This window comes from Ruditapes philippinarum, unplaced genomic scaffold (genome assembly GCF_026571515.1).
Source record: "Ruditapes philippinarum isolate M1 unplaced genomic scaffold, ASM2657151v2 ctg412_1_1_1_1, whole genome shotgun sequence".
Classification (NCBI taxonomy): domain Eukaryota; kingdom Metazoa; phylum Mollusca; class Bivalvia; order Venerida; family Veneridae; genus Ruditapes; species Ruditapes philippinarum.
Genome location: NW_026855592.1, coordinates 155002 through 172070, shown reverse-complemented (window position 1 = coordinate 172070; position 17069 = coordinate 155002). Strand labels below are relative to the sequence as shown.

At 33.7% G+C, this 17069-nt stretch overlaps 1 protein-coding gene across 2 annotated transcripts; it reads right to left on the bottom strand.

The window, feature by feature from the left end:
• Nucleotides 1-1005: 1005 nt before the first annotated feature.
• On the bottom strand, nucleotides 1006-17031 carry LOC132743823 (SR-related and CTD-associated factor 4-like). Of its 2 annotated transcripts, none has more exons than XM_060732391.1 (18): nucleotides 16871-17031; nucleotides 16221-16349; nucleotides 15775-15936; nucleotides 15362-15479; nucleotides 13295-13524; nucleotides 12756-12962; nucleotides 12279-12352; nucleotides 11172-11337; nucleotides 10253-10440; nucleotides 9607-9687; nucleotides 9228-9310; nucleotides 8816-8916; nucleotides 8246-8353; nucleotides 7024-7189; nucleotides 6343-6483; nucleotides 5885-6057; nucleotides 5422-5527; nucleotides 1006-5107 (listed from the first exon to the last, which is right to left on the bottom strand). In XM_060732391.1, the coding sequence occupies exons 1-18, from the start codon at nucleotides 16898-16900 to the stop codon at nucleotides 3324-3326; spliced, it is 4047 nt and encodes a 1348-aa protein (XP_060588374.1). In that variant the 5' UTR covers nucleotides 16901-17031; the 3' UTR covers nucleotides 1006-3323. The 2 variants fall into 2 exon arrangements, with proteins under 2 accessions (XP_060588374.1, XP_060588375.1); XM_060732392.1 differs by having other exon boundaries at nucleotides 10253-10404.
• Nucleotides 17032-17069: the final 38 nt, after the last annotated feature.

Sequence of the window (17069 nt, the reverse complement as noted above, 5' to 3'; positions counted from 1 at the left end):
TGTATTTACTTAATTTTATTGGAAATAATATTGTGTGGATGTAACCATTTCTTAGCATGTTAAATTGAAATATGTATTGTCCAAATTCATGACATTAAGGTAAAAAATTTAATATCCCTTTGAAAACTTGTACTATACAAGATATATAAGTGCAACAATCATTGTGTTATTGGATTGCTATATAGCCTAAAATATGGCACTACAGTAGTTCTGTGATTGATATTGTTACTGTGTGTATACCACTTTTGCAAAAAATTATAGTATATGTATATAATTATGCAAATAAATTTTTTTTCAAACATTGAAGAATATGTAAAATGTGTACTGCAAATATTTGTGCACATTATATTTAATCATTAAATTACATGCATTCATTTCTTATTGGAAAATTTGACTTAGAATTTTCTAATTATCTCCCTTTATTTACATGAAATGTTAAATTGGGTAGTATCTTTATAAATAATGCTTATTGGTACTTGCAATATTGACAAATCTTAATTTGAGCATCCTATTTATGAAATAAAACCATGAAAAAATTGTGTTACAGGTTCTTTGATAATATTTTTCTTTTTCTAGCTCCTGTGACCTAGTTTTTCATCAGATGTATCAACAAAAGAATAGGTCACGATTATTGCATTGGGCTTAGCTCAAAATCTATTTTTTTAGTGCACATTTTCATCTTCCTAAAAATACTGCCTTTTTGTTGGAATGTTGTTTGAATTTAATAACAAGAAATAAAATCTTTATTTGGACTAAAATACAATACTTTACATAAAACCATTACATTTTCAATAAAGACAGTGGTCATTCCAAGTGTATATCAATTTATCCCCTAATTAAATGAACAAATTAAGTTTTCAATATTTTTGCATTTATCTCTTGACTAAAGACGTTACTGGTACAACTTAATCAGGTTATTTTTTCTATGGTTAAAACATAGTGCTCTCCCTGCAATCCTTTACTTTTTAAGTGTCAAAGCTCAGCCAGACAAAGTTCAACCATATATAACTGTACAAAACTTTTATTTCGATCTATATAATGAATACACTAATATATAAACTAAACTAAATCATATATACAATTTGTCAATGTTCACATACCTCACTGCAAAACACACTTCTCAAAAGTCAATGTCATTTTCCTCATATTATCCCCGAATTTCTGTCCAATTTTTCCTGTAGAATCCTCCAGCGTTGAAATATATACATAATATAACCTACCTTATAACATCATTCTTCCCTTAACAATACAATATACAAAAGCAATATACATAAATAACATTTGAAAGGGACTTGAAATATAAACATTTTTAAGGATAAGGAAAATCCAAAAAATTTTCATCTTTACAAATTGGACAAACTACACAAGCACATAAAACAATTCTTAACCAAAACTACACTTAACTCAGAATAAAACATCATTTTGTTCCTTAACAGCAACTTCAACCAATTTTACCATGTGAAATTTTATGTATTCAAAATCACTCAAAAACTGTAAATTTGTAGTTTCAACAAAAAGGATCCAAGTCATCAAATGGAAAAGGAAATAAATTTTCAAATTTTATTCAAAGTTAAATGTAGCATGAATGAAACACAACAGAAAATGTCAGCAAACTTTCAATATCTACACTTATTTTCCTACCTTGACTTGATCAACTGGCAAAAAGGTACATCATGGGGTGGTCGACCGTTGGGAGCATCTTAAGGTTAATGACTGGATTCCTCTATGTCAAAGGTTCGATGACCACTTAAGTCTTTTCTTTTATGGATATACTTTTTATGGCAAAGGAGTGACCATTATCGATATATTTTTCGTGACATAAACATAGACTAGGATGTTTAACCTTGTTGTAAATGTAATAAAGACTGGCCTACATTATGGCTAACAAGACCAGGGGCAGCTTTACTTGTCAAAAACTTTGGAAACTGACATCATTATTTTTCGACTGATCGGATTAAAAAAATCCATGATCATTCCAACAATATCAGACACACATATTGCCACAGAATAATCATATATGCTTTTGAATTATAATGTACAAAGAAACAATTATTTTGTTTTATTTATTTTTTTCTAGGTTTTTTTCCATACTTTTTCTTCCCCATAGAGGAGATCACAATTCATTATACGCATTTGCATAATAATGCATGCAAAGATAAATTTTAAATCAATTATTTTATAAAATATAAAATTGCGGAAATTTACAAATAAAATACACTATGTTTTCACCATCACATCTGCTTATAGAATTACAACGTTTGCACCAGTAATGACATTTTTACAGTTACATGAAAAGATGAGGCTGAATGCACAAAATAATGAGAATGAAATCTTGTATAAAAATCTGGCATGTCGCTTTGCCAATGCCAAATTGAAATGAAAATGACCAACATGCAAGGTTCAAGATTAGTCTTGATTTTCTGGTTTGTAGCACCAAACCCAAAGAATTAAAGATAACTAGTAAAAAGCCGATTAAGGTAATTTGTAAAATTAGTAGATATCCGAATGAACTGTTACTGGTAATAAAATTTATGTTGAATAATAATAAAAAATTTCTAGTCCCAACCTATCAATAGCATATGTATTCAATTCTAATTTCATCAATATTGGCACTTAAGTATAGTAATCCATTCCAGGTCTTTGTAGATAATGAATTAAAAAGAAAATGAAAGTTTATGTCTTATTTCCCCATTAATATGATAGATTGGCCATTATTCCCACAAATATCAAAATACAAAAAGAACATTGTGTGCTGAAGAATGTCAAAGAGAATCAACAAATATCTCAATGTGTAAAACTTACACACCTTACTTGTAACATGATAGCTATTAAACAAAGGAACATTTTCTTAAAACTTTAAAAAAACAATCCATTTGAGAAAAAAAAAACAATTTAACAATTTTAAACTCATGACTTTGGTTAACAAATGATTTCATCAAATGTAAAAAATAAAAATCATCAAATGTTATAACAGAAAAGAAAAAAAAAGCTATGAAAAATACATGTTGTATTTTTCCATTAATGAACCACTGAATTAACAATTCTTCAATTTCTTTCTGAACCCAAAATAATTATTACTTAGATATTTTCAGCACCAGTACTGCTCAAAACAAGCATTTTTTTCTTCATTTTTTTTTCAATCATCTTAAATGTTTATGATATGACAACTGGTCACATTCTTGCATAAGCATGAAAAGGAAACATTTTTGCATCCATACATGAGTGAAAAATGCTGACATTAGAACATTCTGAAAGACGTTATTTATTCATTCCAAGTAATGTAATGAACACACTCCATGAGAAAACTATAACACTGATTAACCCTAGCTCGATATTTCACCTTCTTCCAAGTCCATGTCAACATTTTGTTGCACATTTTCTGTACATTCACCTGAAACTTTTTCAGGTTCTACATTTTTATTTTCTGACACTGTTTCTATTTTATCCTCACTAATTGGGCCATTATTTTGACTGGATTCATTTCCATTTTCCATCTGCTTTATGTCTTCTGAGACTTCAGTTTTCTCTATATTGGCATTTTGCTCGATGTTTTCATCCTGTTCTATATTTTCTTTGTTATTATTGGTGTTGTTATCTAAATCTTCATTTTTAGTTTCGTTAACACTTTCATTTAAAACTTCACTATTTTTATTATCAGTTGCTTCTTGTGTAACATTACTATTTTCATTATCATTACTAACTTTTTCAATAACTTTTTCACTGGGCTCAGCTGGTGGCACAATTTCTGGTATACTTCCTGAATTTTCAACATTAGTTTCTTCTCCAGCATCTGTTACTTTCTTTTCTCCTTGAGCTAATGTTGCATCGTCTGATTTTTCCTCTGTATTTTGTTTCTCAATATCATTATCACTCCATCTACTTTTTCGTGACCGGTCTCTATCACTACGATCACGGTCTCTGTCACGTCTGTCATCACGCCGGTCATCTCTTCGCTTCCAATCACGGTCTCTGTCACCACGATCACGTTCTCTCTCCCGACTGCGATCTCTTTCACGTGATCTTCCATGATCACGTGATCTATGTCTATCTCTATCCCTTGAGTCACGCCTGTCGTGATCCCTGTCGTCATCATCCCTATCTCGTTCACGATCACGTCCTCTGTTTGACCTATCATACCCACCAGACCTGTCTCTATTTCTGTCACCATTGTTATTTCTATTCACCGATGTCCAGTTATTAAACGGATAACAATCATTTGACCCTTCTTCAGGTTCGTCCTGTTCATTTTCATTATAATTTTCCTCTTGAATATTAGTATCTTCCTCTTCAACCATATCTTCTTCAGGAATTGACCCTTCCTCATTTTTGAATGATTCGCCAACAAAAGTGTCTTTTGGTTTTAAATCAAGATCCAGCAGCGACACTGGACCTCTAATGTTTCCAGGACCCCTTGGGCCACCAAAACGTTGAAAACCTGGTCCTCCTGGCATATTTCCCATAAAAGGCGGCCCTCTAGGCCCTGGACCGCCCATCATTTGATTCATAGGTCCACCAAATCTGTCTTGATTTCCCATTGGGCCCATATTAGGGCCCCCCATTGGGGGCCTCATTCCTCTTGGCCCTCCCATTCTCGGGGGCATGTTCCATGGTTGATTAGTTGGACCAGGAGGCCCACCTGGTGGAAACCCTCCAGGAGGTGGAGGTCCCATCATTCTCATAGGAGACTGATCCATACCTCTAGGTGGCATATTTGCAGCTCTTCCAAACTGACCGCCAGGGGGCAACGAGGTATTGTTTTGAATTATTTCTGATCTGTCTTCATTTATATCATCGTCTTCTTCCATGTCATCATCTTTATCATTGCTGTCTGGTGGCCACGCCATCTCTGGCTGTTTAGTTCCTTGACCAGCCAGCATTGATAAGCGCTCACCTAGCTGACTAGACTCTGATTGTTTGGTAACTGGTGGCATACTAGCCGGAGGACCACCTAAAAGTGGTCTCATCGGACTCCCAAAACCTGGTGGTGGAAGTCTGAACCCAGGTGGTGGCATGTTAGGATTGAAGCCAAATCTGGGACCACCAGGGCTCATTCCAGGTAAAAGCCCAGTAGGCCGTGGTGGCACTGATGGAGAGCTTGGTATAACACCTGAAAATACATAAATCTCTCATGTTTACCTTTGATCTTTTTATCACTTCATCAATTTAACTTTGGTAAATTGACATTTTTTTTATCAAAATTACATCTCATTAAAGTTTCAAGAAATACTTAACACAATTTACTGTCATGATAAAATTTTGTAGAATAAGGTTTCTGGTTCAATCACCATTTCAGGGTGCAATCAAGTTTATGGGTAAAAAAAAAGCCAGTGCAAAGCAATGCAGGCAATACTATGATGAACTTAAATAGGAGCTTATTATAGTCGGAAAATGCCTAACAAGATGTTACAAACAAGAAATTACCAGCTGTTGTAGACATGATATTTTGTATGGTTTGTGCTAGGGAGTTGGCAGCTGCTGTACTGGGTATACTCATGGCTGGCATTTGAGGTATTACTCCTGCACCAGGCTGTAAAAGAAGAAATAGTCAAGGATTCCTAACTTGAAAGATTTAAGACATTTGTTAAGGAAATATTCAAACATACAGTATTATTATCATTCTTTTCAAAAAAAAAATCAAACAATACTTATAAACTATAGGCAGCAGATAATATAGTTTTATACATTTTATATGTGATTCTAAAACTTTCCTTCGTTTTTTTCCCCCATAAGTTTTTTCCCAATCCTTGAAATGACTTAATTACATTGGTATTATGCTTTTTCAAGCACTCATACATGTCCTAAATTTTTATCTTCTTACAATTCCATTTCTTGAAAGATTTTTGAATTATAAAAAATAATGAATGTCAAAAACATTAAATCTTACAGGTCGGACTCCTGGCATGGTTGGGACTTGAGATCCTGGCATCATTTGGGGTGGTGCTCCTGGGGTCATGGTCATGGGTTGAGGTGGCATGCCTGGCACTACTGGCCTCTGCATTGGCATCATCATTCCAGGCATCATACCTGGCATAGGTGGCATGTTCCCTGGCATCATACCTGTAATAACATATCAGCCTTCTTAGTCATAAATATACTTGTGTCAAAACAAAACGTACAATGTTAACATTTCTGAAATAGGTAAAAATATCCAAAATTTCTCATGTCTTTAAGTAGTTTATTTTGGTCACATATCTCATAACTATGAGAAACAACTTTACAGCCATAGTTGTTGCTATGCAGTTTGCTATATCAGAGTTTTCTGATAACTAATATGCCAAACAATAATAACTATCAATGTAGTTAATCACATGACTCGCAAAATATCTTCAACTAGTAACTTACCCATCATTGGTGGTTGACCTGGCATCTGGGGTAACTGTGGTTGGCCTGGCATGCTAATCATTCCAGCCGAATTGGATACCTGACCAGCAGTGGTGGTAGTCTGTTCTGATTGTTCTATTTTAACTTTTTCTGTTGGGATATCTGAAATACATCCACTATGTTAATACACATATTTATTCAACTCAAAAGCAAGAACATGAAGCAAAAATTGTCAGTGACTTTGTGCCTAAGGTACACATTTTAGTTCATATATCGTCAGTTGGTCCACTTTACCGTCTGTCCTGGATAACTAACCAGTACTTGCCAATTTCACTGTACTGACCAACTATTAATCCCTCATGATCAGCAGTGAGAGATAAATAACTATGAATCAATGTCCGGGATCGTGACAAAAAATTATTATTTCCATGCCTGATGGAAGGCACCAATGACTCTGATTACAAAATAGTTTCCTATCAGTGTACCAACTCACTTCAAAATCTGATGTAAAAATTACAAAATATTCTTATATGCTATCTCACTCCAGGTCAAGATTTGGTGCCTTGTATAATAACACTAATTTTAATGTCCAATTATAGCAAGATTTCATCCTAGTGGGATCTCTTCATGCAAATTTCACATACTGAAGTCTAAAGAGCATTAAATACATGGAAGCATTATACACTCATGTGAGTGAATTACCTTTGAGGTGTTCAGGTAGTGAGGCTCCATCTATGATGGCACCATCAAGAAAGTGTGTTAAGTCTTTTGGTAGATTGTCCCACGGTAAATACATTGACCCTTCATCTAAATCCCAGCTGTCCTTGAACTCTGACTCACGTATACCAGTACTCTGTGCCCAGGCAGTCTGTAAAATATAATAAATATCAACTATCTCCACATTGTAAGATAGAAAGTAACTCCTAAGTTGTTGAATATGAGTAACTGATTTCCCCTTTTTGAAATGGGAATAGTCCATTCATTAAAGAACTTAAAAAAAATCTAATTAATTAAATCAAAAATTAGATTTAAAGCAGCACGCCTCCAGATTCATGTTAATTTTCATGAAAATTTTGGAAATGTATTCAAAAGTAAAATATTTTGAGGTGAACATATAAAGTAATTCACATATTCCAAATGACACTTGCAATCCAAGAAAATTACCAAAAAATTGTCAACATATGCAAAAATAGTCTTTACTGCGATAATAATGCAGTAGAAATATGTTAATAAAATACTGCAAAATCAGTCTTAAACCGCACATAACATGAAAAATATAACTTAGATCTTGAATGTTTTTACCTTTCTTAAAATTTTAGTACATTTTTCTCAATATTGATTTTCTTGAAATATTTTGGCTCATCGGAAGGCGTGCAGCTTTAAAATTCATATATTCTAATGTATGTCAATTTTTGTGACCATGGCAGTCTGAACTGCAGTCACCTATAAGATGGCTGTGCATGGGTTAAAACAAAGCAATATATTGTTAATCAGATAGGATTATCTACTATTCACACTGGTGCCAGAAAAAACCTGTCTTACACCCATGTGTTAGACAATCTTGTACTTTAAATTATATCATTCCAGCACACCTTTTATTGATGAAGTGGGACCTACGGATGACATTAATTTGCCATCATGAATGAAGTTGTAAATTTATACCCTACTCCAAGAAATATGCTAAATGAAAAAATAAATTGTTATATTTTCTTTAATATATGTCATATGTTATATGCAAGAAAAAGAATCTTGGATTGGCTGTTGTCACAGATGAGAATATCTAGCTCTCATGTAACTGAAAAGCGGAAACTTGACAGCTTTGTAACTGCCGTAAAGTTACCCTCAAGCTAGATATTCTGATCTTTAACAGCAGCCGGTGTAAGATTCTTTTAGTCTAGTTTTTCTACAGTTTCCATCTGTTTACCTTCAAAGCACTGCCATTCAATTTATGCCCTTTAAGTCTGTCGATTGCCTTGAAGGCGTCCTTACGGTTTGTCATTACTACATAAGCACAACCTCTTGGAGGAACCATCTGTGAAGATAAAAAAGATATTCTATGTTATTTTAACTTCTTTTTACTCATTCTATGTTTAAAATCTACTTTTAACAAACAAAATTTCTTGACTTTCTATATTCTGACATTTACAGAACAGTTTCAAACATCCCCCACCCCCCAATTGGATACATTCTTATCTTCAACTGAAATTCACTTTTCAACAAGTTCTATCAATAATAAAGATCTTGAGTTCTAACATTGATTAATCCTCTTCATTTTTCTAAATTGCCCACAATTTAATTCTACTTTGCCTAGTATTACAAAACAATTTTAACCCAGAAACAACATTGCTGCTCTATAATCATATTTTCACAGCTCTATTCCATTGTTTTTAAACTTGTCTTTTTTTTACATTTTACTGTTCCCTTCCTACCGAACCCAAAAATGTCAGCACAATAATCAAAATAACCATTACACCAAGCTGTTTTATTAACTTACATTGATATTTTCTACAGGGCCATATCTCTCTAGTTCTGTTTTAAGCTCCTCTTCTGATGTAAACTTATTTAAATGACCTATCCATATAGTAGTTGTGCAAACTGAAAATAATGAATATTAACCATGCTTAATTTAACAGTTCAATAAAATTGCATATATTTACAATCTGGACAGATATTTGTTTTATCAAACTCTAGAAAGATAAAAAGTTTATTTTGCAAAAATATAATATTTTTAAATATTTTAATCTGGAATGAAATTTAGGTCATAGAAAGAAACAGCTAAAATCCCACTTCTGGCAAATAAATTGAAATTTAAGAAGAATTACATCTTTACATAGAAAATGAAAATCTACACTCAAGAACCAGGCATTTAACTGTTTACATTTCAAATAAAAACCCCAACAACTTACTGGTAACAAAATTAGCTCTAACCAGAGGAAGGCCCTTTTTCTTCCTATCTCGTTCCCTTTCTTTCTTTTCTCTATCTTTTGACCTACAAAAAATCCTCAATTATGATCCACATATACAATGTCATTACATAGTGGGATTACCATAGCAGTAAAGTAATTTTTAAAGTCTGGAAAGTGGGACATAAGTATGTAATGCCAATTTCATATGAACAACAAGTATTTGTAGTTGTGTTAAGTTATTTCTTATTTATATCCAAAATTTAAGTGGCTAATTTCATAGTTCCGAGTTGGGAGTCATAAATCCAACAAAAGAAAATAGTGATGTTTTTATTTATTTCATCCAATTTTAATAAATATATCAAAAAGTCAACATTCTTACCTTGACCTCCTATGGCGATCTCTAGATCTGGATCTTCGTCTACGATCTCTTGACCGAGATCTTCTACGTCTTTTGGGTGTTCTGCAAATAAACAAAATCATTTACAGTTTATAAATTAACTACAACAGAAAGTAACATATACAGTGAAACTAGATAATAGTCCAAAAACATTACGAGTACTGGCTTTAAATCTGCAAATGTTTGTGTCTGAAAAATGTTGAAATTAGGAATCATCATGTGTTTCTTATATACTTGTATACTTTAAGTGAGGACCACTAAATCGAATTCTCTTAAAATCATTTATTTTCTTTCTGCAGGATATCGTATATATGACTATATCTTTCAAGGGAAAGATTCTATAAGAATCATATTTCATGACAGTAAAAAAGATATTTTTCTGAACATAAAAAATTTCATTTTTAAATGACTTTCCTTCACATCTATTATGAGATTTTATTTCTTCATTTGTATGGGTATTTAACTACTAATCTTGTGACTTGACATAACAATTTCTCATTATTTCTGTCACAAATGAAAACTACATTCAATAGCACTTTACAAATCTTTCTTAAATGAAATAACCTAATGTTCCTGGTCTTGTATGTAATAATTAACCATTTTTTCATAGACTAATTTAAAACAATACCTTGACCTAGATCTATCCCTTGACTTGCGGCGTCGGTCACGTCTATCTCGGTCATCTCTGTCTCGGAATTGCTGGTGCTCGCGGAAATCTTCATCTTGAACTTCTTCCATATACTCCCCTTCCTCTGCATATTCAGCATCCGGGGCTGGTGGCTGGGAACCAAAAGGTAGAGGTGGTTGCTCAACACCCTTTCATATTGCCAATATGGTGTTAGTATAAATACACAACTAATCTATGTTAAGTGCACATGCGTGAAACCATTTCTTTGAAATTACTGTTTGCATTTAGGGTTTGTAAACTGGTATACAATATTTGTTTAAAAAATTTACCACAATATCAAAACTGTTGTATAAATAACAAGTACAGTTCTTCTGAAATGATTTCACTGTAAAAAAACTCATGCAACAAGACACTGACAACAAATAAAATAAAAAACTGTTTTACTACATACCTAATACTAAATGATTTTTTACCAAGTAAATCATTTCAAGAAATTATTATTATTTCACTTTCTTAAACTAAAGTGAAGTGGTGGCCTAGTGATTAAGTTATTTGTACTATCAACACAGGAATCATAGGTTTGAGTCGTAAGATGGTCACAGCCATGCCTTCTCATATACACACATTGTCAATTACTGGTAAGCTCTTAAAAGTCATCTATAAAACTTGCAAAACCCTGTTTCCCAAATAAACTTAATAGTACAGTATGTATAAACTAACATAAAAGTTACAGTAATTTCCTATTTCTAATCTAAACTAAAAAGTAGAAGTAGATTCACCCCTATTTATACGACAATTCATTATATAAGGATATTTTCAAGACTATATATGAAGAAAAACAATAGAAAGTCTTAAATGGTAAGCCATGGGCTTGTATGCCACCACTAAATTTGCACACTGATACTATTTAAGTATATACCTGTGCTATTTGGTGATCAAATTCCGCCTGTTGCTGCTCGAGTATTCTACGTCTCTTCTCTTGTTCTGTAAGCTCCGTTGTATACTCATTATTTTTCTGTATGGTCTGTGAAACCTGATGTATCTGCTGCATCAGACCAGAGTCATTCAGGATTGTCTGTACATCTCTGTAATTAATTATGTTTAAAATCGAGAATCAGTAACTGATTATTCTAGTGATTTACTCATTGTTACTATGGTACGTCTTTATCAAAATGTACATCCAGAATACCATGAAAATCTCTATATTAAATAGAGTGGTCAACTTCCTTATAAACACCTGCAAAGATTATTGTGCTAATTTAAAAACGAGAAATTTCATGTATCTATCCTTTCCTCTGGTTCCTATCATAACAGAATACATATCTACAAAATGCAGGCTTAATCATCTGGGTGTCCGTTTGACCCTTAAAATGACTCTTTGACCCTTCAAATTTCCAAAAGGCCTGATTTGACCCTCAGGATATTAACTGGAGGGCCAAAGTTTGTAGTCGATAAAACTTAGTCAAAATGACCCTCAGGATTTCATGGCTAGTGAACACGCTGAATTCATAAAACTGCATGCCCGAAATCTGTTTTTAACCCATTACCTGCTGTTCATTATCAATTTCAGGGATATCAAGATAAAATTTCAAGACAGTAAGCAGAGTAGAGTCCAATCAGACTGCACGGATATGCAGACTTGCTTGGCTTGATACTGGTACCTAATCACTGTCCATTTCAGTACCGTAAAAGTTAAACTTAAAAGAACATGTATTGTGTTTCTTTTTTTCTTCCTCTAAAACATAGATACTTCACATTAACTGTGTTAAACCTTTTCCTTGATTTCCACATTTTTCTATATGCATTTCACCACCTAATACAAAATTTAATCATAAAATAAGAAGTTTTGTCTGAGAATTCAATGATGAATTCTGCAGTAGCTGGTAATATCCTGCCTGCGTAAGTTTATGGAGTGGGCAGCCACTAATTCAATCTAATGCAAATTTATGTCATTGTTTTATGTAACTATAATATTATTTATCATTTTTGTTCATATGAAAAGGATAATTTGAAATAATAGACAAACCCAGTAAGGTTCTGCTGTGGCGGTCTTCTATCTTCTTCATCATCACTCTCTCCATAGTCAAAGTCAAGAAGTTTCTGTAATTGCACAAACATATCCAGGTAACAGATAGAAGATTTTAGCAAATAATAATAACAATAATAATTAAAGAATTGAAAGTATTAAAAATTAAATCCATTTTTGTAAAAAAAAACAAAACAAAAAAAAACACATACCTAAAACTACTCTGTACTTAACATGTAACTATCTGAATCTGCTGGAACCAAGAAAGAAATTAACCTTTACATCAAATAAAGAGCAAGTCCATCCTGCTTGTTGTTTTTTTTGTCCCTGATGTGATTCAAACCAGTAGTAAGAGATGTTGTGACCATTACCACTCAGCTAGGAGGTCTCTTCAGTCTGAGGTATATACTGTTATCATATTAAAAGCAGAGCAAATCCATTACACAAATCCAAGCATATTAAAGATGTATAAAATACCTTATTAAATCCGCCATCATCTGGCTTAGCTTCAGTTTTTTGAAGCAGCTGATTTGTCAACGCTTGTATCTGGGCCAACAGGTTAGCGTCTATTAGAGGGGCACCCCCCGATGGTTGTTGCATGAGTGCCGTTTGCTGTATCAACTGCTGCTGAAGGAGCTGCAACTGCTGAAGGGACTGTTGCTGAGCGCTTAAACTTGTACTACCCTGGAAAAAAATGGGAGGTTCAATTAGTGAAATGTTGTGCACTTTATGCGAGGCAATGAATAATAATCCACAATGCACTTACAAAAAGTTTAAAAGATTACTCTAAATTTAACAGTTTCTAAAAGAAGCCGATGTCTTTCATTAATTACTATGTTTTTTATGCAACTTACTAACAATGGGTCATAATTTTTAAAACCACTAAAACAGACACAAGAAGTATAGTATTTGGCTTAGCATTAACAAACTGCTGTAGCTGTTAAATAGCTAGACTTAAGTCTTTAATTGTAGACAGACCAAGTTTTAAATGAGAGATCTTCTATAAACTTTAATACCGAGTTTGTTTGTTGCAGCAGTTGAGTAACAGTGTTCAACATATCATTCTGTGTTGCCAGCATACTCTCCGCAGCAGCTTGGTTCATACCGTCATCTCCAGTATCTCCGCCCCCTGCTGGTGCAGCATGATGGGACTGCTGATGATGATGATGGTGTTGTTGCTGTTGTTGTTGTGAACTACTACTTGGTTTTCCACTTGCTGCTAAAACTCCATCTACAGCTGCTTGAGCTAAATACAAAAACAAACAAGATATGTTTGTAAAACATGTATGCCCCCTATCAGCAGCCAATTAGTCATGTGATAAGGTTATTATGCATGACTTCTGACCCAGTGATCAAACAATTAATAAGGGTTATCAAGTATCTACTGGTCATGATCTTAACCTTTGACCCCTTGACCCAAAACTCAATAGGGGTCATCTGCTGGTCACAACCAATCATCATACAAAGTTTGAAGTTCCTAGGCCTAAGCGTTTTTAGTTAATTGATCAGAAACCGTTTTTAACATACAAGGTCAATGTGACCTTGACCTTTGACCCCAAAATCAATAGGGGTCATCTGCTGCTCATGACCAATCACCATGCCAAGTTTGAAGTTCCTAGGCCGAATGGTTCTTTAGTTATTGATCTGAAACCGTTTTTACTTACAATGTCAATGTGACCTTGACCTTGGACCCCTTGATCCCAAAATCAATAGGGGTAATCTGTTGGTCATGACAAATCACCATACCAAGTTTGAAGTTCCTAGGCCTAAGCGTTCTTAAGTTATTGATCAAAAAACCGTTTTTACTTACAAGGTCAATGTGACCTTGATCTTTGATCCCTTGACCCAAAACTCAATAGGGGTCATCTGCTGGTCACGACCAATCATCATACAAAGTTTGAAGTTCCTAGGCCTAAGCGTTTTTAGTTAATTGATCGGAAAATGTTTTTACCTACAAGGTCAATGTGACCTTGACCTTTGACCCCTTGACCCCAAAATCAATAGGTCATCTGCTGGTCATGACCAATCACCATACCAAGTTTGAAGTTCGTAGGCTTAAGGGTTCTTAAGTTATTGATTGGAAAGCATTTTTACCTACAAGGTCAATGTGACCTTGCCCTTTGACCCCTTAACCCCAATATCAATAGGGGTAATCTGCTGGTCATGACCAATCACCATACCAGGTTTGAAGTTCGTAGGCCTAAGGGTTCTTTAGTTATTGATCAGAAACCGTTTTTACCTAAGAGGTCAATGTGACCTTGACCTTTGACCCCTTGACCCCAAAATCAATAGGGGTCATCTACTGATCATGACCAATCACCATACCAAGTTTGAAGTTCCTAGGCCTTCAAGTTCTTTAGTTATTGATCGGAAACCGTTTTTGCTTACAAGGTCAATGTGACCTTGACCTTTGACCCCTTGACCCCAAAATCAATAGGGGTCATCTACTGATCATGACCAATCACCATACCAAGTTTGAAGTTCCTAGGCCTTAAGGTTCTTTAGTTATTGATCGGAAACCGTTTTTGCTTACAAGGTCAATGTGACCTTGACCTTTAACCCCTTGACCCCAAAATCAATAGGGGTCATCTACTGGTCATGACCAATCACCATACCAAGTTTGAAGTTCCTAGGCCTAAGGGTTCTTTAGTTATCACTCGGAAACCATTTGGTCTACGGACCGACGGACCGACAGACCGACGGACCGACAAGTGCAAAGCAATATACCCCCTTTTCTTCGAAATGGGGGCATAATAATTGTAAACACGACATTTCATTTACCGTAAGTCTATATATCTAAATTTTAAACCAAACTGAATAACTACCAAAGAAATTGTTCAAGATTTTCAATGTCAGTAAAGTTTATCTTGGAATGCCAAGTAAATATCAAGACTATTTCACAGCACAAGAAAGCCTAGATTATATTATACAGGAATCACTTTGGTACAAGTTATTTCAAGATTATCTTTATAAGCAAGTGCCAGTGTTGGTAAAATATAAACAGAATCTACTCTAGAAGTTAGAACATCCCATTTGTGTAATTTTCCTTGGAATTAATTAACAGGTTGACTGAAAGTCATTACCAGCAGCAATGAGGGATGGTTTCGTTGGATCAGCAGCCAGATCTAGTAGTGGTTGTACAATCTCACTGGGGAAAACATCATTCTTCTGCCACAGATTAAGCACTCTCACAATCTTACTCTGTAAACAATAACAAAAAATATAACATTGTCTAAAGCTAACAATATAAAACTTAGTTGTTGAAAAACCAAAAAAAAGTAGCAGACAAAATACTTAATAATTTAAAACAAAATGCCATGAAAATGATGAATTAATATTATCATTTTTTTTTAAACTATGCATTTTAGTTGTGCTTCAACCACAATGCAAAGAAAGGACAACACAACAAGAAATAACATTCTGACATCATTTACTATGTGAAAATACTCAATTAAAATTCCATTCACAATCTATTAGTTAAGCTACAATTCCTTACCCTTTCTTCACCGGGACACTTGAACAGGTTCTGGAATGTTGTTATGATATTTTTCGTGAATCTCGGTGCAAACACATCTTTCTGTGACCCAAACTGATGTCGTGACTGCCTAACAACAGAGTCTATCACGTATAAGCCTGGTACTTTATATTCTGGCTTGCACTACAAAGAGAGATTCATTACATATAAAGTCAAAAATGGCATTTTAAACACTTAATGGTAATCATCATTCATTGAAAATGAAATACTGCACATTGGAAAAGCCTGACAAATTATCATTTTATATAATTGGTATTTTCATATTGAGGATAATGTTGATTATTTATCATTTAATATTTATCTGATTATTAATAATGGATGTTTAATCATATTACTATTTCAACACAAGATTGACATCAAATATGTATTTTTCTATTCATATTGTAGCAAAAGCATAATTTATTTACCTTTTGGATAAATTTTTCCACACTTTGGACAACATGTTTGTAGAACTTGATGGCTTTTATTGCACCTTTGGTCACATTGGCCATTTTGGCTCGAGAGACTGGTGGTTTCGTCTCATACAAGCCAGACAGCTGCAAAAACAAGAAAACATTGCTCATAAGTTATTGGAAGTGTAACAGAACTTCTACATTTTATATTTCACATGTTTGGACCAGTCTTATTCATAGAATCATACATCGGCTCATACATCACATATATTTTGATACAAATTTATTTTGTGTAAATCTCTACAATTTCTTTACACACACCAATTTCGCATATAACGAATGCAGTAACAAGTACGTATATCTTCTTACACTTACAGTGAACCATTAGGATTAAATATTCAATAAAAGAAAGTTCCATTTCTTATCAAAATAAAGTGGGTGGGGTATCCAGACATAATTTTCACTAATAATTTATATTAACCCGTTTTATTAAAACGTGAATGATTACCGTAGATTAATGATACAAGATTTATTAAAATGATTGCATACATGTAACAATATGTTTGAGGATAAAAATCGTGAAAAATTTCGGACTCGGAGGACAAACGATAAAAAATCATGTTTCATAAATGCATACAATAGAATCCATAAGACTTTTTACTAACCTCATTATTAAAAGCTCTGACTGCCTCCATAGTCAACCTTTGTGGAAAAAATTGTTCAAATTGGTAAATTATTATGATCTTTTCATAAAATTATAGCCACATTCTCCGGCGTGGGAGAAAATGGCGGATATCTCGATAGATCTCACGTTCAGATACAGATGATCTGATTGGTTTAAAAAAGTAGTGTTAAAGTACACGA

Bases quoted from the DNA above. Each gene is read 5' to 3' on its own strand.
- LOC132743823 (XM_060732391.1), bottom strand. From the start codon at position 16,900: ATGGAGGCAGTCAGAGCTTTTAATAATGAG. The intron at 11,338-12,278 runs GTTTGTCTATTA...AATTAATTACAG, and splicing joins CCACAGCAGAACCTTACTGG to AGATGTACAGACAATCCTGA. The intron at 5,528-5,884 runs GTAAGATTTAAT...CTTCTTTTACAG, and splicing joins CCATGCCAGGAGTCCGACCT to CCTGGTGCAGGAGTAATACC.